The sequence below is a fragment of the Ornithorhynchus anatinus genome, chromosome 7 (genome assembly GCF_004115215.2).
Source record: "Ornithorhynchus anatinus isolate Pmale09 chromosome 7, mOrnAna1.pri.v4, whole genome shotgun sequence".
NCBI classification, from domain to species: domain Eukaryota; kingdom Metazoa; phylum Chordata; class Mammalia; order Monotremata; family Ornithorhynchidae; genus Ornithorhynchus; species Ornithorhynchus anatinus.
Genome location: NC_041734.1, coordinates 11,926,738 through 11,950,887, shown reverse-complemented (window position 1 = coordinate 11,950,887; position 24,150 = coordinate 11,926,738). Strand labels below are relative to the sequence as shown.

General features: G+C 39.4%; 1 protein-coding gene across 3 annotated transcripts in view; it reads left to right on the top strand.

Annotated features, from left to right (window-relative positions):
- SNTG1 (syntrophin gamma 1) overlaps positions 1 to 24,150 on the top strand; it is a 426,064-nt gene that overhangs the window by 357,088 nt on the left and 44,826 nt on the right. For all 3 annotated transcript variants that reach the window (XM_039912673.1, XM_003428461.4, XM_039912672.1), the window contains 3 exons: positions 5,243 to 5,359; positions 7,940 to 8,011; positions 23,334 to 23,486. In XM_039912673.1, the coding sequence (XP_039768607.1) occupies positions 5,243 to 5,359; positions 7,940 to 8,011; positions 23,334 to 23,486 (342 nt within the window). The remainder of the gene's footprint in view (positions 1 to 5,242; positions 5,360 to 7,939; positions 8,012 to 23,333; positions 23,487 to 24,150) is intronic.

The window sequence follows — 24,150 nt, the reverse complement described above, 5'->3', positions numbered from 1 at the left end:
CTGCTTCAATTTCCTCATCTATAAAATGAGGATTGCACACTTGTTCTCCCTCCCCAATCAATGAGATGTGGGTGCTTAGTAAGTGCAGAGCACTATACTAAACTCTTGGGAGAGGACAATACAAAAGAGTAGGTGTAGCTGATCCATGCCCACAAGCAGGTGGAAATATTCATATGTTATGGGGCTGAGGAAGGGGTGATTAAGGAGAGCAGATCTAACTGAATAGAAGGGAGGGCTTAGTCAGGGAAGATCTCTTGGAAGAGATATGATTTTAGTAAGATTTTGAAGATGGGGAGAGACAGGGTGGTTTGTCAGAGCCCCTTGTGGGACAGGAATTGTCTCTCTCCTGATCATATTGAATGTACCCCAGTGCTTGGCCTGTAATAACTACTACACAAATAACATTATCATTTGTGGGAACACAAAACATATATCCTATTACAGTCACCTCTTAAAATTGCTGCTTTGTATGACTGTAGCCAGTTGAATCCCCTTTAAATGCACAATAAAATGGAAGTGATTAGTAAGTAGGTTTCGGCATGAGGGACCTTTCCACTCCATATGGGGTTTATACGATTGATTAGATCTTCCTCCAGAATGCAGAATCTGCAAGGTCTTTCTTCAATGCTAGAATTCCCCTTCTACAAGTTTCAGGGAAGTAACCATATAAATCATTGCTGAAGCCTGCTACATAGGACAAATCCACTGCCTTGCAGGGAAAGCTGCATTAAAGTCCAAAATGTGTCACAAATAATAACATTAAACCCTTAACTTAAGATACAATAGGTGATTGAATCTAAGGCAACCTATCCACTGGGAGAAAGGAAAGCAGGACGGTATCAGTGAGAGATAGGTCTAGCAAATAATCACTGAACAAAGTAGTACAGGTCATGATCCTTTCAGATTTAATCTCACATAAAGATTAAATCTTTAAAATCCATTGGAGCCTTCAGATAGTAATACATTTGGTAGCGTTAATATTGACATGGACAGATACGATAAATATTTTATGCATTTTATTCTATTTTATTAGCACTTACTATGTTTTTATTAAATGTATAAAATTGTTCCATTCATCATAATGAAATTATCTTAGGGCACCAGTCACAAGTAATTAACATTTAATTAATACTACTGATTATGAAATTAGGAAATTAATGTGTGTCAAGTACTGGGCAGATATATAACAGTAGAACTGGACATACTCCCTTTTCCCAAACAGAGCTCAAAATAAGAGGTAGGGAGAACAGGCATCTTATCTTCATGTACCAGAGAGGAAGTCAAGAAACAGAGAGGGGAAGTATTTTGCTGAAACTTCATGCAACAGGCTTGTGGCAGGTGCAGAACTGGCTCGTAAGCACTTCCCTCTAGATTTTTAAGACCCCTGAGGGCCAGGATCCTATTTCCTTTATTGAACTCTCCCAGCTGTTTAGTATAGTGCTGTGTACATTGTAGTGCTCAACAAAAACCACTGATCAATTGACTGTGGTTTCCAGATTCTCAGTCCCATGCTCTGTCCTCTATGTCATGCTGCCTCCTTAATTAAACGAGGTAAAACTGAAGCAGTAATCAGTATATGTGTAAATCAGTGATCCTCAAGTTTAAAGAAGTGTCTAACATTATACTCCGAAAGTCAGGTGATGAGGAATACACTGAATCAGAGTGAGCAGGAAAAACCCACAAAAGAGAGTTGCTCACAAAGAATGTTTTCCATTTTACCATGGCTCTAAATGAATGGCTGTAGTTAGCATTATGAAGATCAGTGAACTACATATGTTTATTTTGAAGAAATATCTCCAAACAATTCGAACCAAAATTGAGCTTTTAGAGATTTTTTCCTCCTAAGGGAATATATCAATATTATGAGTTCTTCTTGTTCTTCTTCACATATTCACTTCCAAACACCTACCGTCTGGCAAAGAGAATGCTGTTATTTCTCACTGCTCTAACAGCAGAAAGCTCCTTTCACCACAGCAATAGTTTAAGTCTTCCTATTTCCTTTGTGGGAGAAAGTATCCTCTAACTACCCGTGACAGTAAGGAGAAGAGGAAGCTAATTCTGACCAGACAGGAAATTAAAGTGCATTAACTATATTAATAAGCTTAATTCTCTAGGCATGAGGATCAAGGCATTTGTTTCAAATTAAATAACCTGTCAGTATGAATAGCCCTTGCCAGACCCTATCTTTCAGACAGTGCCAGAAGGAAATGAGTGAAATTCTGATTGACAATGAAGAATAAAGTAGAGGTGTTGAATTTCTTACCTTAAGTTCCCCCAGAACACACTGCACTACATATGGAAAGACCTCTATTCCTGTTTGTGCCACTGCCATACTGGGGGTGCCTGGAAATTTACTTAACCTCTCTGAGTTTTATCTCTCATCTTAAAAATGAGACTATCACCTTCATCCACCTACCTGAGAGATACTGTGAGGATTAATTACACAATAACAGATGAACACTTTAAACTCTTCAGCAGAACCACAATAAAGGAAGTACTATGGTTCATGTTATGGCTGGTGTTAACATTCCTCTTAATGGTCCTTTCAGAAAGTTCAAACTTGCCATTTAAGTTGTAGTTTACCTGTTGATCTTGACTTTTTGTAACTTTTATTCAATTTATCCCCATGTACTAAATACTTAGGTATATGTTAAAGCTCATTGTCAAAATATAGAATGAAATAAGGAAAGACATTTAAAACCACATTCAGAAAATATACTCATAGGTAGAAAAATATATTCTAAGTATTCAGGACAATTACACTGAAAACTACACAGGTGTCAAAAGGTTGCATTTTCTCCAACTAGGGTACTTACTTTACTTTGATTTAACCACAACACAGTTTCCATCAGTAATACTGGCTGAATATGTTCCTATTTTCGGAAAACTGAACAGTCTAGAATGCCAATGAAATGAGCATGAGTGGAACTTCCATCCCTCTCTGTGATTGCACCTAAGGCCAAGGGTGAGCTTTCAGCTGCATGGCATCATGGATAAATTGAGGTGGGGGGACTTGCGGGGGTCTCCTGGTTATACTCTATGAATGGCCTCAGTTTTGCCACTGTTTCCATGTTCTACGGTGGAACTACTGAGAGAAGGAAAGAGCCTTTGCAAGGCTTTATATTTGTGATTCGGCAGCACTTCATAATAATAATAATAATAACTTCAGCAAAAGCAGTTCTGGGTTTTTTATCATCTTCAGTGCAATCATTTTTATTTTATTTTCCATACGCAATAAGTGAAGGCTTTTACTTGCTTATAATAGATCAAATCTCCCATATCTATGCCTCAACAAAGAAATCATAGCACCATGGGCTAACCCCAAGCTTTCTGCCATTTCATTTTTCCAATCATTGATCTGAATCTGGTGGACCGTTCAGCACCCCGAACAAAGGAAAACAACCGTTTCCTTTTCTATTTGTATTTTAGAGGCCAAAATCCAGGATCAGTTAAATATCTGTTTATACTTAGGGTAAGACCTACCCACATACTGAACAAAACTTGTTTATTTTGATTTATTGGTAGGACTTAACTATAAAACAGTGTGTGTTCAAACAAGGATGTAGAGAACAGTTGCAATGGAAAATTAGTAATCATAACTCTCTCCCAATCACTTTACAGAGGTTTGTTTGTTATGAGGACATTTTTGTGACCTACAATCTTTATGACTGCAGCCAGTAATGTTTTAGGATTGCAGCCATTGATGTTCTGTGCTAAACTAAGATATCTGCAATTCCTTGGAGAACTTGGCTTGAATTCTCATCTTTTAATTCCCCTATTTATTTTTCTGAGACAAACATAAGCATTCTGTTTTGTGTGTGAAATCTCCCATTAATGTGTTAATTCCCACAGTAATTATTTTCAAGAAAAGGAAAGAAAAATTGTCAAAAGGCATAAAAATACAAATTGTTCCGTAAACCTAGGTGATATGCTGGGTTGGACTATACTGGCAGACTGAAAAATAAAGGACTATTTAATTGTTAAAGCAACTAAAATCTGGTTTATCGAGCCTAATAACTATTGGGTCACCATGCTTGTAAACCCGTACTGAAAGCTTTATAAAGATTATTGACCGGAGAGGCCACAATGGCACTTGTGCAACAGAAATACATATTTAAGGACTTATTTAGATGTAAATAATAGAGAAGATAAACCATAAAACCTGAATATTTATAAAGTGAAACCTCAGCCAGCCAATAAATAGGTTCATTTAGTGATCCACAGTATTTCATAACCTTGATAAAGACCTGATTTAAGAAGTCGGAAGTATCCTCTGTATATAAATTTATGATAAATTGGTTTTTCCTTCTGAACACTACTTTGCCTAAAGTAAAACTTCATATTATGTTTCCTCATTCTCATGTGTTTTCCTGGAATGATAATGATATACTTTGAATTTGGGTAACAGAAAAAACAGAGCAATTCCACATAAAGCATCTCATTTTAGTGACAATGTGCAAACCACTAGCACTAGAATCAATTCTGTGCAGTGTTTTGGTCTTAAAGTCTCATCCAGAGACTCTCATTCATTTATGCGAATCTATAGCTCAGTTTAAACATGAAAACTTCTACCTAAATATTACCCTCCCCTTAAAATCAGGGCCTAGCTTCCAAATGGGTTGAAAAGGGAATGACACAGAAAATAGATGTGAAATTCCACTCTCTGATAACTGCCTCTGTCAATGACTTGTGGATATTTTCTTTCTTGATTCAGCGTAAACACGCACCCTGTTTTTCCCATAGAAGGGTAGACTGTTTTCAGTACGCTGTCCAGTATGGACCATCTAGGATTCTGTAAAGTATGCAGCAAGGCTGAGACAGCAGGTTAACTCTTTTGAGACTCATATTTGAGTGAAAACAACAAAAAACTTCCTCTTTCCAGTTTGCTCAAATCATCTCTCTTTCAGGAGTGGGTGATCATTATAGTTAACTAGCGGTGAGTTGGTCAGGTCTTCCCTTTTAGTAGCTGGCATATAAACGCAGAGGCCTTCTCACCCCCACCATCCCTCTGTGCTCTTCTTTCTGAATAAATCTCCACACACAGATAATGAATCCCCTCACACAGGACCAGGTGCACAGAGAGATGATCACGCTCAACATCATTCTTCAGCATTTCAATTAGAAATAATTGGATATGCACAACTGGAAGGACATTACAAATGCATTCTCACTGCACAAATATGCTAACTTGATTAAAGCTTCCTAATGTGAAATTAGTCACCCCTGTTGATTTTCCTGTCAGATAGTCTACATGGGCTGGACCGAGGAGCGAGAACAAGACTCCATTCAGGACCGAATGTACACACCAAAGTTTCTAGCCCTGAGGGGTTCCTCTCTTTATAAGTTCATTGCACCTCCAGTAAGTATTTTTTTTTTCTCAATTTTCATTTTACCAATTCTCTCGTATTTCTGCTTACAAGGGTTGGACCTTGTCCTTAAACAAAATACATATTAGCTATATATTGGGAGGGGATAAACAATTAGATAAATTAGGGAATTAAATTTGTCGATCAATTTTTTGGTAGAGGTTTGAACTTCGTTGGAAAATACTTTGGTAGCTCTCACAAAGTTTGGGCCACATGATCCTGCGTATAATTTAGGGTGCACACAAGCTGGAGTAAACTGGCCATCCTTGGACAAACTCCAGTCGACCTGGAAACTAGGAAAGCTGCTCTTAGGTCCCATGGAAATGAGAGCACAATGCAGATTCTAGGGCAAAATGAAATCTTTGTGCTGCATGCTTGAGCAGCAGAGGGAAAAGAGGAGGAAGGAAAGGAATGCACGATTTCATTATGTTAATTTCACATAACTGAACATTGTTAACAAGTAATTGGTTTTTTAAGAGATTTTCAAGAGTATTTATTTTTGGAAATGGATTTAAATTCCAGAAGTATATAAGGGAAAGTTTGTATCTTTTTTTGTCCCTAAATTTTTGAAGCAAGACAAATAAAGATGTGTTTATCATTTGAAAGTATCATACTGACAGGGTTTCGTGCAAATTTAAATTAATAACTGCCAGAGTTATTCAAGCCAGTCTGAGAATAATTTTCTCTTTCAAGGGTAGTGCTGATTTACATTTTAAAAAGTTTTGTATATCATCTTTCAAATGTAAAAATAATAGTTAAACCACATTTTCCTTTTGAGAATTTGTATTTTATATTATTGTGTGAATTAGCTGATCATTAAAAAGTTATGTAAAGCATTTCTAAACACTGATTAAGGACTAGTCGCCACCAATTACTGGTCAAAATCACCACCATTTTCATTCAGTCTCATTATTTCCTCAGAAAATTTCCAAAGTTAGACGATGCAATGATTGTTTATGAAGGAATTGTTTCAGTTGGAAAAAACACATCAGATACAAATGTGTTTTCTTCATGTCACCATCATCTTTGTCACCAACATCGTTATGTAGTCTGATGATATCCAAAGGAAGATTTTGTATTTTATTATTTTCAAGCTCCAACCCTAGCTACCAGAAAAGTACATGATTGTAGGTTCTTTAGATCTTCTATTTCCTTTGTAAGTCACTCTAGGGCCTGAACAGTGCTCTGCACATAGGGGATGCTCGATAAATACCAGTAAAGAGAAAGATAAAAGCATTTATGAGCCCTCCTAGGCAAGTGATACTAAAGAAAGAGATGGTAGACTTTATAGGGAGATAGGAAGAGGGACTCTTTCCTCAGTAACCCCATCCAGAACAAGCAAGCCCAGGATAAGAGGTAGGGAAGTGTACTCCATCCTGAAATTAGTTTCAGGGGAATGGGAATCAAGCAAAGAGGTATGGAAGAATATAATCTCTGTATTAGGAGTAGGCATAAAAGCAATTCAGAAGAGTTTCCCACCAGGATTTTAATTGACAAAGATCAATGTGGATTTGTTTATCATTTGGTTTTGTGTTATTTTCCCTAATCAAAACCTCTGGAATTGCTCTAGAAAAAAGTCCTACCTTTCACCTAAAGGGTGATCTGTGGTCCTCCAGGGACAGTGAAATTGTAAACAGTTTGCATTTGAACTTGGGAGATGGTTACGTTCTAATTGCATCTGTGGAGAGTAACATCTTGCAGAAATGCTTTACCTGTCTCTTTACTTTGCAAAGGCTTATATAGATTGTGGGCTGATTAGTTTTTGTATTGCTGCAAGTTACCTGAAAATCATACTTTAAAAGTAGGTATGCCAGCTGTCATTACAGAAGTATTGCTTTAGGTGAGAGGCATTGAGCAGAGCAAGAAGAAAAGTCTCAATTTGTCCAGAAGTGTCTATATAAGGACCACTGCAAGGGAATTTAAGAAATGTAGATCTTTCCAAAAGCATCTGTAGATGAAGAATGCTTTCCAAGTAAAGGGAAAAAGAAACTCAAAGTACAACCTAGTTCTCATTTGGGGTGGGGGCTGAGTCCTGGCAGAACTCCTTGTCGAATCATCTCTGATCCAGAGTAGCTCCTTGGACACATCTCTCCCAGAACGTCCCACTTCCATCTGCAAAGGTTCTGCTAGTGTATCCAAACAGTTTTCTTGCTAAAAATACGAAAGTGGTTTACCACTGCCTTCTTCCGTTCGGTAAACTTGAGTCTTCACCCTCAACTCTCCTATGCTGCTAGGAGACTCAGCACAGGTGAGTTTTGACTCATAACAGATCGTCTTTCACTCGCCCAAGCTAGGCATGGAATGGGTAAGGCCTCTGCTTGACTCTCTCTCCCATAGCCAAGACTGGTAAAGTACTGGAAACTCTTTAGGTGCAATCCTGAGAGAGGGGCACAACTAACACCTTAAGGAAAACTCACATTACAGTCCAGTTTCCAACACTATACGCATAGGCACAGCAGTTTCTGCTAATGTGTTCTAGTCAAAATATGTTTTGAAAGCACACCTTATGGGAGAAATGAGGATATTATCTTTCTGGAGATGATGGATTTGTGTTATTGTCTCTTTTCCCCAAGGTGACCACTTGGGACTGGACACGAGCAGAAAAGACATTTTCGGTTTATGAGATTATGTGCAAAATTCTGAAGGTATGATCTGGAAAAGTAAGATTCTTTTACGTGAATTTTCTTGGCTCCTTAAACAATCCTGACACCCGCAAAGAACACAAAATGACACTGACTCTAACACAAAAGCAGATGGAATATGAAGACCCGATTGGTGAAATGTAACAATGGCCAGGATGATGCAGAGGGTCACAGCTATTTTCCTCCTGAACTCTAGACCTGCCAGGATCTCTCTCACTGTGTATCACATGTGATACCCAACCGTCACTGCCCCATCCTTGCCTTCCACCATCCCATATTATTAGGTTATCTCTTTCTCTAAATGACCCCCTATTACCTCTGCACTTTGGGAGAGTCCAGGCTCATGACAGGGAAAAGACTTCCATTATCTTTACTAATAGCATTTGCCTATGAATTGAAAGTAGAGTTGGTCTAAAAGATTGCATTCATTTGTAAGCATTAGATGACTCATTTGGAGGCATTTGCTCAATGAGGTGAATACAATTACTCACTGTAGTACTCTGTATTTGTAAATATTATTTCCCTGAAAACCCAAATTTCAGAGAGTCCTGACATGGTGAACTAATTTACCTTGTATGAATTTACCCACAATTATAGGCCCCAAGAACCAGTTTGTTTAAACAATGCACATGAACTTATAAAGTGAGGCAAAATTATTTTACATGACAATCTAATTTCGGTTATTTAGTTTTCCATTAATGGTAACAATAATAATAATAATGGTATTTAAGTGCTTGCTAGGTCCCAAGTACTGTACTAAGTGCTGGGGAGGATACAAGTGGGTTGGACACAGTCCCTGTCACATGTGGTGCTCACAGTCTCAATCCCCATTTTACAGATGAGGTAACTGAGGCACAGAGAAGTGAAGTGAATTGCCCAAAGTCACATAGCAGATATGTTGCAGAAGATATGATCTTCTGACTCTCAGGCTTGTGCTCTATTGACTACACCATGTTGCTTCTCTACTTGGAAACACTACCTAACCTTGATTTCCTGACACTTTCCTCTCCTGGTTCTCCTCCCACCTCTCTGGATTACCCTTCTCAGTCTCTTTGGGCACCTCTTTTTCTCACTTCCTAATGATAGGTGTACCTAGAGGCTCAATTCTGGGTCCCATTCTCTTCTCAATCTACTCTCACCCCCTAGGAAGATCATTTCTGCCTTCAGCCACAACAAATTTACTAGTCCTGACCTCTCTCATTCTCTGAATCTTATGTCTCCTCCTGCATCCAGTACAACTGTACATAGATGTTCTGTTGGCACCTCAAATCAACATGTCCCAAACAATTCCCTGCCACTATTAGCAATACCATTATCCTCCATAATAATAATAATCATGATAATCAAATTGTGGTATTTAAGCATTTACTATATGCCAAATACTGTTCTGAGCGCTAGGGTAGATATAAAGTAATCTGGTTGGACAAAGTCACTGTCCCACATGGGGCTCACGATCTTAGTCCCCATTTTACAGGTGAGGTAACTGAGGGACAGAGAGGTTAAGTGATTTGCCCAAGGTCACATAGCAGACATGGGGCAGAGCTGGGATTAGAGCCCACTTCTGATTCCCAGGTCCATGCCCTTCATTCATTCATTCCTTCCTTCATTCCACTGTATTTATTGAGCGCTTACTTGTGCAGAACACTGTACTAAGCGCTTGGAAAGTACAATTCAGGAACAAATAGAGACAATCCCTGCCCACAACGGGCTCAAAGTCTAGAAGGGGGGAGACAGACATCAAAACAAGTAAACAGGCATCAATAGCATAAATAGAAATAGAATTATAGATATATACATGCCATTAATATAAATGAATGGAATTATAAATATGTACATACATACACAAGTGCTGTGGGGCAGGGAAGGGGATAGAACAAAGGGAGTGAGTTGGGGTAATGGGGAAGGGGAGCAGAGGAAAAGCGCTTTCCACTAGGCCACACTGCTTCCCTCAAGCCCAGACCTTAGGCATCATCCATCACCACAAAATCAAGATCATCATCGTCATCATCCACATCTTGAGTCTGACACCAAATACCTTTTGTCTGCCACCACAACAGCTCCATAATCTCCCCTTTCCTCTCAGTCAATTAAGAGTAGTTATTGTCTTTGTAAGATATTTAAGTACTTGCTATGTGTCAGGCCTTGTATTACACACTAGGGTAGATGATACAAGATAATCAGATTGGACAAAGTCCCTGACCCACATGGGCTCACAGTCTTAATCTTCATTTTACAGATGAAGTCACCAAGTCCCACAGAAGTTAAGTGACTTGCCCAAGGTCACACAACAGACAAGTGACAGAGACGGGATTGACTCCCAGGCCCGCACTTTATCCACTAGGCCATGTTGTTTCTCTATCAGTCGCTTACTGTGGGCAGAGCTCTGTACTACACGCTTGGCAGAGTACAATACAAATGAGTTGGAAGACACAATCCCTGCCCACAGGGAGCTTAAAATTGATCACAATTTTGGTCCAGGCACTGGTCATTGAGAAGCAACGTGACCTAATGTGAAGAGGAGAACCTGGGGAATCAGAGGACCTAGAATCTAACCCCAGCTCTGCCTGCTGTGGGGCCTTGAGCAAGTCACTTAACTTCTCTGAGACTCAGTTTTCTCCGCTGTAAAACAGAGATTCAGGATTTGTTCTCCCTCCCTGTTAGACGGCAGGCCTCTTATGGGACGGGAGCTACGACTGTCTTGCATCTACCCTACAGCATAGTACAGTACTTAGCATTTAGTAAGCATTTAATAAAATACTAAAAACACTATCATCATTATTAATATCAGAGTAAATGCTATATTATACTATTGACTGTCACCTCAAAATACATTACAAAGGTACCTCATTAGATAAAATACCAAACCAGAAAAGTGTTTTAAAATCTGACTCACTCCTTATTTTCAAGGGCCGTCCTCTTCCACTGGCAGCTCCGAAATGCTACTTCCTTACTTAAATCAGATTTGAAAAGATATTTTTTGCATTATACCTAAAGGTCAGTAACCTTGACCTGGGCAAGACTGCAGTGGGCAGGAAGCTCTGTGTATCTGGACTCTCTGAGTAGTACTCTATTGTTTCTTTGAATATGAGTTGGATCTCTGACTTCAGATCTATACCACAAATAATTTTCCCAAAGGTCTTTTGGAGGACAACAAACTAACATTTCAGGGCAAAAATCTTAACCGCAAGCCAGAAAAATGTGAAATCGTATTAATCTAGAGTTGAAATGCGAAGGAGAAGAATAATTGTTTTGCAGTCTGTGGACATTTTAATAAACAGGATGAATAATGGGATTAAAGGAAAAGAAGTCTTCGTACACTTACAAATAATCATATAAAAATGATGGGAAAGCTTTTTCCAGTGAATTAATCAATCATATTTATTGAGCTCTTACTCTCTTCAGGGCACTGTACGAAGCACTTAGAAGAGTACGACACAACCACATTACAGACACAGCGTGGCTCAGTGGAAAGAGCAAAGGCTTGAGAGAGGTCATGGGTTCGAATCCCGGCTCTGCCACTTGGCAGCCGTGTGACTGTGGGCAAGTCACTTAACTTCTCCGTGCCTCAGTTACCTCATCTGTAAAATGGGGATTAAGACTGTGAGCCTCACATGGGACAACCTGATTACCCTGTATCCACCCTAGCACTTAGAACAGTGCTTTGCACATAGTAAGCGCTTAACAAATACCAACATTATTATTCCCTGTCCACAACAAACATACGGTCTAGAAGGGGAGACAGACAATATAAATAAATAAATCATGGATATGGACATAAGTGTGTGGGACTGGAGATGAATAAAGGGGGCCAGTCAGGGCGACACAGAAGGGAGTGAGAAAAGAGGAAAGGAGGGCAGAGTCAGGGAAGGTTTCTTGCCTTCATTATGTCTTTGAAGGCTCTGGTGGACAGAAACCACTGGGCTGGCTGGCCAGAGCCACTGGGTTGAATCTCACAGGCTGACCCTTTCTAATACTTTTCTAATTGGTTAGCCAGTAGAGGTATTTGGCTAGAGCTAAATGTCTCCACTGAAAACAGAAAAGGAAAAATGATTTTGGTTTCTCTGGAGGCAAAATGGTTCCAGTTTAGAGGAATCAATTCTTAAGAACAAAATTACTTCAGAATCCTAAACAAATGCTGAAAATCCCTTTGTGCTCTATTGTGGCTCTATCAGTGATCTTCTTAGATTTATTACCATAGAATTTCAATTGGCAGTGTTTCCCTGTTTTGCTTTCACTCCAAGAAACAAAGCGGTGATCCTGACTACACATAAAATGTGAAAACATTGGAAAATGGTTGCTATTAGCAGATGATGTCCATTCCAAGCACACCACCATATGCCTTGAATATATACAAGATCTTTAAGTTTCCAAAGTACTTACACATTATCTTATTTGATCTGCATAAAATAAGACAAGCATTATTATCCCTTTTTCAGTTGAGGAAACTGAGGTGTGGGCTTAGCAATCGAGGACATGGATTCAAACAATAATAATAATGATAATGTTGGTATTTATTAAGCACTTACTATGTGCAGAGCACTGTTCTAAGCACTGGGGTAGATACAGGGTAATCACGTGTCCCACGTGAGGCTAACAGTCTTAATCCCCATTTTATAGATGAGGTAACTGAGGCACAGAGAAGTTAAATGATTTGCCCACAGTCCCACAGCTGACAAGTGGCAGAGCCAGGATTCAAACCCATGACCTCTGATTCCCAAGTCCGGGCTCTTTCCACTGAGCTATGCTACTTCTCAGCTCTGCCACTTGTCTGCTGTGTGCCTTTGGGCAAGCCATTTAACTTCTCTGTGCCTCAGTTACCTCATCTGTAAAATGGGGATTAAGACTGTGAGCCCCATGTGGGATAACTTGATTACTTGTATCTACCCCAGTGCTTAGAACAGTGCTTGGCACATAGTAAGCACTTAACAAATACCATCATTATTATTATGAGAAGCAATCTGGCCTAGTGGATTGAGCACAGGCCTGGGAGTCACACCGTCATAGGTTCTAATAGCGGCCCTGCCATGTGTCCGCTGTGTGACCTTGGGCAAGTCACTTCACTTCTCTAGGAGTCAGTTACCTCATCTATAAAATGGGGATTAAGACTGTGAGCCCCACGCGGGACAGGGACTGTGCCCAGCCAATGTGCTTGTACCCACCCCAAGCGCTTAGTCCAGTGCCTGACACATTTAAGAGCTTAACAAATACCATAAAAAAAGCTGTATTACAGGACAGGGAAGCACCACGATATAAAATAATGAGAATAATGATATTTGTTAAGCGCTTACTATGTGCCAGGCACTGTACTAAGTGCTGGGGTTGATATAAGTACATCAGGTTGGGCACAGTCCCTGTCCCGCAGGGCTCACAGTCTTAATCCCGATTTTACAGATGAGGTAACTGAGGCTCAGAGAAGTTAAATGACTTGCCCAAGGCCACACAGCAGATATGTGGTGGAACTGGGATTAGAACTCATGACCTTTTGACATCCTGGCCCATGTTCCATCCACTGTGGCAGTGCTGAACACCTTGGGCTGCAGCTCAGAAGACAGAATGCCAATGGCTAAAGTGATTCATTTAACCCCAATCAGTCCCCTGAAACATGTGTAGGCCTTATTTCCCTGCTTTCCAACGGTCGAATTCAGGCCCTTGGAAAGTGCTATTTCCAAGGTTTTATCAAGCAACCAGTCAGTGACAGTGGTGGGAATAAACTCAGGGTCTGTTGACTCCGAGGGCACTACCCCCAATTATGAGAATCTTTTTTGAGACTAGTAATTTTCTCCATCATTAGCACCTCCTACACTTGCTGATCCATCTGCTTACTCTGTATGCCAGTGGGAGTCAGAGGGTTATGCCACTCGACAGCTCTAAGTTTAAAGTAGGTATGTTCTTTGATAAGTGAATTTTTTTTCTTTTGTAGAGACTTTGATGTTCATACGGTTTGAGGTTTAGATTCAAAATGATCCTGGTCCCAATGATAAATTCAGGTTGAAACTGTCCAGCTTTCCAAAAATCTTGGATTTGCATGTAGCATTCTAAACTAGACATTCAAAAAATGCATCCAACATTAAGCCCGTGAAAATGAATGCTTCGTGAGCTTTTAATTGGTCCTTTCAGATACTAGTGTAACACTAGTCAAAACACTACATTAACAAACACTCTTATCAGGATTTCACTTTCTGTTTCAGTTTGGTGTTTAGATTTTCAAACATTGTTTTAGCAATAACTGATGCTCTGGACTAAGGTTTCCACTCCTGCCATGTTGCGGTTCCAAAACACCAGCATTTCATTCCTTTATTATTCATTCTAGTCTCTCTCTGACACAGGTTAGTTTTATTATCCTTTTTCTGAAGCGGAGGTAAATGAGGCATCAAAATCTGCTCAAGTTAAACACAAATTTGTGGTGGTCTCTGAGTCCCAATTCAATTCCTTAGGTCAGTAGGTCTGTGGAGTGTAAGTTACTGCCAAGAGGCAACAAGTCATATTGTATTTGTATGTCAACCACCTTAACCTCATTAGTCAATAACAGATTTACCTTTGTGTTGTCAGTCTAAAGAGGCTCATCTCCTTTCACTGAACCCAAGGGCATTTTCCTTCTGGTAAAGGTGATAGGACTGACAAAACTGGCTAGTCTATCCTCTGCTTATACTTTTCACCCGCTGGAGTGCTTAACGGAACAAGCCTTGTCTCTCATCTTAACAGTACTACTTGCAGTCGGGACTTAGCAGGAATATGAAAACCACAGTCTTTGGGTTCACATTCCTGCTCACCTCAACACTCTTAATGCATACAAGATTAAATTATTTGGAGTTAGGAAGCAATTAGAGGGGGTATTATATAGGGGTTAAGAAGTTGGCTGGGTCAACCAATATTAGAAATCAAACAGTTCTCCAGAAGCTGCAATGTCGTTAACTTGAAGGGGTAGGTTGCCAAGGTTCATCCTGCCAGGAATACGGTTGAGAAGGATGCTGGGATTCTCTGCTGCTGTGCGAAGGAAGCAGGAAAGTCCCCCTTCTCTAGAGAAAGTTCCTCTTTACCTTTTCACTAATCTAGTTCCTACTATATGGCAAAGGGCATCACAAAAAATATGGGGAATGGTGATGCCTCTGATTCAAAAGAAAATATCTGAAATTCCCAAGGCAATAACCAGTCAAAAACAAAGGGCATTGCAGCCCCCTCTGGGAAAACGGAAAATACTTCAACTCCATCCCCACAAGGGATAAATCACCCAAGATTGTCTTTGTGTGGAGACTCTCCAAAATTCTGGTAGGGAGAGCTTTTCAGGTGGTAAAGTTCCAGATAACCAGAGCATTTACTGCAAATTATCAACTCTATTCCAAACCTGGATCCTAATCCAAATTATTCCTCTCAGTGGTATTTACTAGAATTCATTGAGATCTTATGGTATGCAGAACACTGTACTAAGCGCTTGGGGGCATACGGTATAATAGAGTTGGTAGACCTGATTCCTGCCCTCAAGGAGTTTACCATCTAGTGGGAGGAGCTTCTAATCTAGTGGACATTGATTGATTGCATAAGAAATATTCTGGGTAACATCAGTGCTCCATCTTACCTGAGTTTCTGTTTCCAATAATGACAGTTACAGGTATTTTGAGAAACAATTTGATAGCTGCTTGCTTAGGGTCTGGGAGTCAGATACTAGGTACGACCTGCCTAACAACATCCCCTCCCTTTCATATGGAGGAACCTACCAGCCTGTAGGGTACCATATATTCATCCAGTCTGGGTCACCTATTTATGTTTAGGGATTTCCAAGCTATTCTCCCCACATCCTAGGCATAAAATGGGAGGAAAGGCGAAGGGAAGTTCTTCTCTCTTCAGCAGTCTGAATAGCAACTGGAAAAGAGAGCTCAATATGTATAACTGACAGTAAACTAAAAGACATAATGGAAGTAGGAAAGGCTGGATGCCAACCTTTTGCCTTTTGCCTCAATTTAAAGGATTCATTCCATCTACCATACAGTGAATATCACCGGTTGAAAAATTTTGCCTTAAAGAATTCATTCAGCATTGCCCATATATATATGCAGGCCATGTGCTTAAATTGTTCCCTTCCTTTCCTTTGTCTACCTTATGCCTCTTTAGCACAGTTTTCAAAATAAAAAATTATTATAGAGCTGTTTTCTTGTGAAAGTTGGTCCGTGAAGACAAGACAAAAAAAGCCTATCATGTTCATTTAACTATTAGGGGGGTTTGTAAGTTATGTAAAATGCCAATAAGATTTTAAACAAATGAGTGGCAGATTTGGATGCAGTTACAGGCCTATTTTATTCTAGAATATTTATGTCTTAAATGTACATACAAAGGTAATTATACATAGAACATTTTTAAAATCCCTTCAGCTACACTTGGCTTATGTTGAGAAATTACAAGGTTAATAAGGAACTAGTGAAAATTATGCACCATATTATAATTTTAAATGCTAGAAGTCCAAGGCATAGTTTTATCTTAATAATCTACATGTGTGTTTTCTTTGAAATGTAAATAATAACCTTCAGGTTATGAAAACTGTAAGCACCTTAATGCTATGATAAATGAAGTTTACTTATTCTGTAATTTTTTTTTCTAACGGCAGTTGCTGACTTTACCATGTTTTGCTGTTTTTATGCATAAACAAGATTTTGTCTATGCTAAAATGATAAAAAAAAAGATTAAGTACTGTTTCTGGTTTTAAAAAAATTAGGTTGTATGTTTTAACAGGGCTCTTTGTGTCTAACTCCAGATGTGAGGACAGTTATTCAGAAATCCCAGGTAAGGGTATGGCCTGGGGGAAAGAGCACAGGCCTGGAAATCAGAGGACTTGGGTTCTAATTCCAGAGCTACCATTTACCTCCTGTGTGAACTTGGGCAATTACTTAATGTCTCTGAACCTCAGGTTCCTCATCTGTAAAATGGAATTTAAAATACCTCTTCTCCCTCCTACTTAGATTGAGAGCTCCATTTTGTACAAAGACTGTGTCCATTCTGAATATCAGTGCTTAATAGAGTGTTTTCTCTATTATTATTATAATTGTTATTATAATGGAATTTAAGTGCTAAATATGTATCAAGCACTGTTCTAAGCAATCAATCATATTCCCTGAGCACTTACTATGTCCAGAGCACTGTGCTAAGTGCTTGGGAGAGTAAAGCAGAATAAGCAGACATGGTCCCTTCCCATAAAGACCTCTTACTGTCTAGAGGGGCACTGTTCTAAGGGTTTGACACCTAATAAGCAATTAAATATCAAAAATATTATTTTTATTATTATTACACCCTCCTAAACCCTCAAAAAATGGTAACCACTGGCTTTCTACTTTAAAAACAAAACAAAAGAGCTCCAAAGAGTAGGTGGGTTATTTCAATAAATGCAGTAAAAGAAAGACGTTATGAAAATCTGACTTCCTGAGACATTCCATGCATTCTTAATACGGTTTTGCAAGGTTCCAAAACAATGCATACCTGATTTACACCCTGGTTTAGGACAGGCAAATCTTCATATAGTAAAAGGTTTGGAATTACAAAGATCACTCTAGTCTGTTCTTTCAAAGAACTGACAATGACACCTTGCACCTTATAGTTTTTCATATTTTTCAGGAAAGGCATGGAAATCAACGAAACGCACAAGTGTCATCCTTGGTTATGCTCTACTGGTAATCTCACATTAGACCTCAATTTATAAAATCAGAGAAGAGAGACCCTTACTTTGAAAAAGGATAACAGTGATGAGGTAGTCTGTTCTCTAGGAGGTGATATTTCTTTCCTTTGAAAACTACTGAATGCTTTAATTTTGTAGCTTAGAATTCAATTTACTGAGCAAATGTGTACAGTTAAATACAGTCATTCCATGCAAACTGACAAATTCAATAAGGTCCGTTATATTTGTTTAAATAAATATGCAATTTACATACTAAAGCTACGTCTCACAAGACTAAAATTCAAAAGAGCTTGAACCTAGGTTCAGACCTCTGTTATATATTTTCTCCCATCTGAACCCTTTTTCCTTCCCAATAAGAATGATTCATAATGAACACTCAGCATAACACTATGACTGAGGCTGTAGCAGAGTAACTATGCTCTTTGAGGAGGATGCAGTTCGACACCAAAACTGTGGAGTCTTCATAACCTCAACCTAATATGTATCAAACATTCCATGCTAAATTACAATTTTAAAAAAAGCTAGTATCAAATGACACTATCATTAATGGGCGAAGAGATCAGGCACCTCTAATGCCACTAAAACACGGGAGGATTCAGTAAAATGTTTTCAATCTGCTGAGGCAGGCCTGGCCTATATGATGAGGCTCCTACTTTCATAATAGATAGCATTATATTTTGAGGACCATAGAAATATTCTAGATTTTGAAATACCATTCATAAAGTTTAAAAGTGCTTTGATCCCATAACCCCAAAGAGTGCTTTGGCTAGCAGTCAAGATCAGGCAGAATGAAATTCAATAGGGATCAAGTCCAGGGAAGTACACAGGGTGTGGGGGAAGGAAAACAAATAGTGAATACATAAAGGTAGCAAAGAGAGGTTTAGGTGAGAGGTCTAAGAATCAAAGTAGATAACAAGATGAATGGTTCAGCAATGTAGCTCTGTAGTTAAATTTCAAGCATTATTGGATTATATTAAATTGAGTTTGTCAGTGCTCTGAGGTAATCAGTTCATTAAACTCAGTCAGCATTTATCCTGGAACTCTGACCTGTGGAGAATAGGAAAACATGGTGGGCACCTGAAGTGAGTAAAAAAAAAAGAATACTAATTAAAACACTGATGAAGGAAAGGTAAATTAATTAGGCCCATTAGCCTTGACAACAGAACCGCGTTGTACTGAAGATGAAAGCCAGATATTAACATCTCCATTACAAAAAGAACACACAGAAATGCTCTGAAAGCTAAAAGAAAGAAAAAAGGAAAAAAAAAAAAGAAACCACAGCCAAGTAATGCTGACTCCCAGAATGTGCCACTGAAGGAGGTTGTGGAATTCCCCTTTCCTTATGGCCCCTGAATGACCAACTGTCTGGGTTGGCTTAGCTGTCAGTACCTCTATCCGATTTTAGCCTAAGATATGCATTTGTTTTTCTATTCAGCTTTGATCATTTCCCGCGGATCTCTTTACCTTCCAATCAAATTTATGTGGACATCTTGCCTTTTCCCAGGGAATTCTGATTTCAGGAAAGCTAGAAATCTCAAAGAAAGCCATCATATTCATCCACATTCTTTACTTCAAAGGGAAACTAAGACTTGCTGGTGAATCTTAGTAAGAGAGTGGGGTAGGGAAATCCTTCTTCTCATGTCATTTCTGTGAGAAGGAAGAGAAACTGTGTGGGGATCTGATAGGTGGTTGCTGGATTGTAAAATCAAGGGATACATCTGGAGGAGGAGGAGACGAGTCCTAGTAGTAGTATTTATTAAGTACTTAGAGTGTGCAGAGCACCGTACTAAGCACTGGAAAAGGGTATTCTAGTGGGAATTAAAAACAGATTCTGTTCCTCAAGGGGATCACAGCCTATGAGCTCCCATCACAAGGCTCTTCTGGGCAGCTGCCCACTCTGTCCACCTTTGAAGTCACTCTGGCTGGTCCCTTTCACCTACGTGGAGGACCAGAAAAGATGACTTTAGAGCTGGCAACAGCAGTTGCCTGTAGGCATTTTGCTACTGTTGCCAAAACCTGCACCTTCTACCAAAATGGCAGCAGCTAGTATCCCCCCCAGAACTCAGAACAGTGCTTTGCACATAGTAAGCGCTTAATAAATACCACCATTATTATTATTACACAGTTGGCAAGTGGCAGAACCAGGAATGGAAACCAAGTTTCCTGACTCCCAGGCCTATATTCTTTCCTTTAGGTGACCCTACTATTCAATAAAAATTAAAATATTTTGATAAAAGAACTAATAGGGGTAAGTAAATATGACCCCTCAACCAGCCCTAGCTACATATGACAACTTCTCTATTGTGTTGATGGTGGCCTGCATGTAAGTTTTGGGAAACACTGCAAAATGAGGCATTGTAATTGTTGTTTCTTGAGCTTCCCAATAAACCTAATGAGCATGAACTCTAAAGACACTGAGCATGAACTGGAACAAAAGCTAGAGAGGAAACCAACAGAGACACAGCAAATTTTCTTAAATTGAACCAGACTCATATCTAGAAGAAATCATACTCGAAGCTACTGGAGACCACAAGTGGGGCCAAGAGATATGGGAAGCAGCATGGTGTAGTGGAAAGAGCACAGTCCTCGGAGTCAGAGGATCTAGGTTCTACTCCCAGCTTCATCATTTGCTGTGTGACATTGTCAAGTTCACCTAACTTCTCTGTGCCTCAGTTATCTCATCTTTAAAACAGGGATTAAATCCTACTCCCTCCTACATAGAATGTGAGCCCCATGTAGGACAGGGACTCAGTCCTATCTGATTATCTTGTATCTACTTCAGTGCTTAGTACAGTGTTTGGTAGTAATGAGCACTTAACAAGTCCCACAGGATTGGAGAGAAGTCTAAGCAATATGTGTAGAAAGACATTTGATTTTGGTTTAAGCCAAAAAAAAAAAAATCAGAATCCACAAGGATTAGTGTGGCATGTTGTTGGAGGGAGAGAGAGTGAAATATTCACTACATAGTTTTAATGGTCCTAGATAATTAATCTGGCAATGATATTAATTGAGCACTTACTATCTGTAGAGCACTGTACTGAGAGCTTGGGAGAGTTCACAGTGTAATAGAGTTGAAAGAAATGAGCTTTGTCCTCAAGGAGTTTACAATGTAGTAGATAAAATGGGTGTAGGATTGCGTGTCCCTCAGTTTATTCTAACCTTAAAAACATGGATATTTGTGTTAGGCATTCATGCAGTGTCACTTGAAAAATGATTTGAAAATGTTTTGCTCTGACACATGAGTTTGAAGCTGGCAGAGGGTGGCTACTGTAAATGGCCAGTGTCCAGCAGAATCCTTCAGAAATTAATGTGGAATCCAATCCTATTTCACATGGTCATTAATCTGCACATGTGTGGCCAGGAGGGAGGGAAATTGGTGTACAACACATTAATTACATTTTCCCAAGGTAGCAATTTGGCATGTTTTTAAAAATAAATGAAGATTGAAAGAAGTAAGAATCAGAAATGAAAAGGATTATTTAAGGGGCAACAGATTTAAGCAAAAAACAACTGGGAGAAAGTTAATGAATAAATTATCTTAATATAAGAAACACACTCCTGAGTTGTCATTTGTTAGTATTAACTGAATCCTAGGACTAGACAACGAAAGGAGTAGCTTGCAATGTAGTAGTTTGAGAGAGATATAATCCTGCTTGGTGGTACATCCTTGGAGACATTGTACACCCCAATAAAGGATCTTCAGCCCTATTTGTGTGGTTTTGAAATAGCTCAAATGCTATTTATTACCATTTTCCATTCCAAGCTCCTAAGCCTTGAAAATGGAGGTAAGTAAGAATTGATGGTCAAACTCAAAAGTGGTGCATGGGTTCCATCGCAAACTTACTGTTGAAAAGCAGAATGTCTTAGTGGATAGGACACATACTTGGGAGTCTAAAGGACTTGGCTTCTAATCCTGATGTGCCACTTGCCTGCTGTATGACCTTTGGCAAGTCATTTTACTTCTCTTTGCCTCAGTTATCTCACCTGTAAAATGGAGATTTAGACTGTGAGCCCCAGGTGGAACGTGGACTGTGTCCAACCTGATTATCTGGTATCTACCACAGCACTTAGTACAGTGCCTGGCCCATAGTAAGTGCTTAACAAATGCCATTTAAAAAACCCAAGAAAACTGTAGTCTATTGGGGACTAGGTTTTAGAAACTTAAGAAATCAATTAATCATAATAATCGTGGTATTTGTTACATGTTTACTATATGTTAGGCATTGTACTAAGCATTGGGGTCGATACAAGATAATCAAGCTGGACATAGTCCCTGTTCCATATAGGACTCCCAGTCTAAAGTCCCATTTTTCAGATAAGGTAACTGAGGCACAGAGAAGTTAATTGACTCACCCAAAATCACACAGCAGAGAAGCGGCGAAGCCGGATTTTGAACCCAGGTCTTTTTGACTCCCAGGCCTGTATACTGTCCATATTCCTGCTGCCATAACTTTACTTGAAAAATGAGGAATAGCTGGATATTTCATGAGCTTGCGAGAAAGGCAGGTAATTACTGGGTTACAATGAATCACAGATAGTCTATTATTTGGGCTGGAGGAACAGTTAATGAGCTTTGCTAACCTGTTGAGGGATGCACCAATAAACTATTTGGTGATTAATTTGTAAAGAGAGAGACCCTGGGCCAGCTGAAAGCCAGAACTTTAGCCACTGCCAAAGGAGCATCTCCTGGCCACCCCAGAGCCACTTTAGAGTGTGGAGAGACTGAGGTAAGAGGAAAAGGAAACAGCTACTCTAAGGCCAGGACCTGAGTAAATCAATCAGAGGGCCAGATCTGGATCATCCCAGATTTTGCTCACCCCTTTTCTATACCTTCATGTGAGGCAGGGTCTCAGCCAAGCTAGCCTGGATTGTTTCCATAGTGAGAGAGACACTTCAGAGGAAGGGGATGACACCTCAAATCCCTCTCACTTTCACAATCAGGATTGCTTGCTTTGCTGCTCTAAATTGTCTAAATGGATATTCTAGAAATTCGAAGTTCATCCCGGCCCTATCATTATATCATCAAATCATTAGATATGGCTACTGTTAGCTGGACCGATATCAATCTCTGGAGTCTTCAGCAATTCATTTTTAGGCATTTTGACTTTAATTTGCCATTAGAGCTTGTTTTTCTCCCCTGCCATCTGATCAGGCTGCATGGAAATGCAGGGAAGGATTCTTAATGGTGGTATTTGTGAAGCAATTACTTTGTGTCAAGCATTGTTCTAAATGCTGGGGTAGATAAAAGACTAATCAGGTTGGACACAGCCCCTGTCCCACATGGGGCTCACATTCTTAATCCCCATTTTATAGATGAGGTGACTGAGGCAAAGAGAAGTGAAGTGACTTGCTCAAGGTCACACAGCAGACTAATGGCAGACCTGGGAGTAGAACCCAGGTCCTTCTGATTCCAAGGCATATGCTCTATGCACTAGGCCATGCTGCTTCTTCAGAGGGCTAGGTTTAATTAAGAGTGGTACTTTGAATTTCTGCCTTGAAGTATATATCTTTCTTTTATACACCATTTCCTGAATTCTGCCTTGCGGTTCCTGTTTAGAATTTCTCTCTTTGGATACATTGCCTCTTTACTGATTAATTTTAAAGCATGAGTAGGTAAGAGATATTAATCAATGTATGCCAGATTATATAACTTCAGGTTTTCATCAGGACAGTGATCTACTGGACCGTCGAAAACACTGCTTTGGTGTGCAATCTGAATCTGGAGAGGACCTCTATTTTTCAGTGGAATTGGAATGTGACCTAACCCTATGGGAAAAAGCCTTCCAAACAGCAACTTTCTTAGAAGTTGAACGGATACAGGTGAGACCCTATTAAATTCATTATGGGACTTATTTTCAATTAAGTATATATAAGGCAAGATCGAGGAGACTATACAAAAGCTTCATTATATCATGATTTAATTGCCCACATATTCTAAAAGAGAGGAATTAAAGATTCAATAGAGGAAGATGAAGTTCATATTGTAGATTGCCCTGCTATAATAATAGTAATTGTTGTATTTGTAAAGCACTTACTATGAGCCATTCACTGTAATAATTGTGTGGTTTTTTTTAAAAGCGCTTGCTATGTACCAGGCATTGTACTAAGCACTGGGCCAAATCACTTTGGACAGAGTCCCTGTCCCACACAGGGCTCACAGTCCTAATTCCCATTAGAATCCAGGTCCTTCTGACTGCTGGGCCTGGGCTCTATCCACTTTGCTTTGTGGAAACAATTGGAATAATTTATTTAAAAAAATACAAAAGTATTCATCTGATAGTCATCTGAAATGTATTTATGTGGGCACTCACTATGTAGTCTGTATATTTGTACAAACAACTGTCCTTTGTGTTGTTAGGTGAGAGGTTTTTTTCCTGGGGGAGGGTATTTGGGGGAAGGAGGAGTGGTTGGTAAGACAGATTGGGTAGCCAACATTGTCCACCGTCCATGAATCCGCAAAAAACCTGGTTCATTTTATATTCTA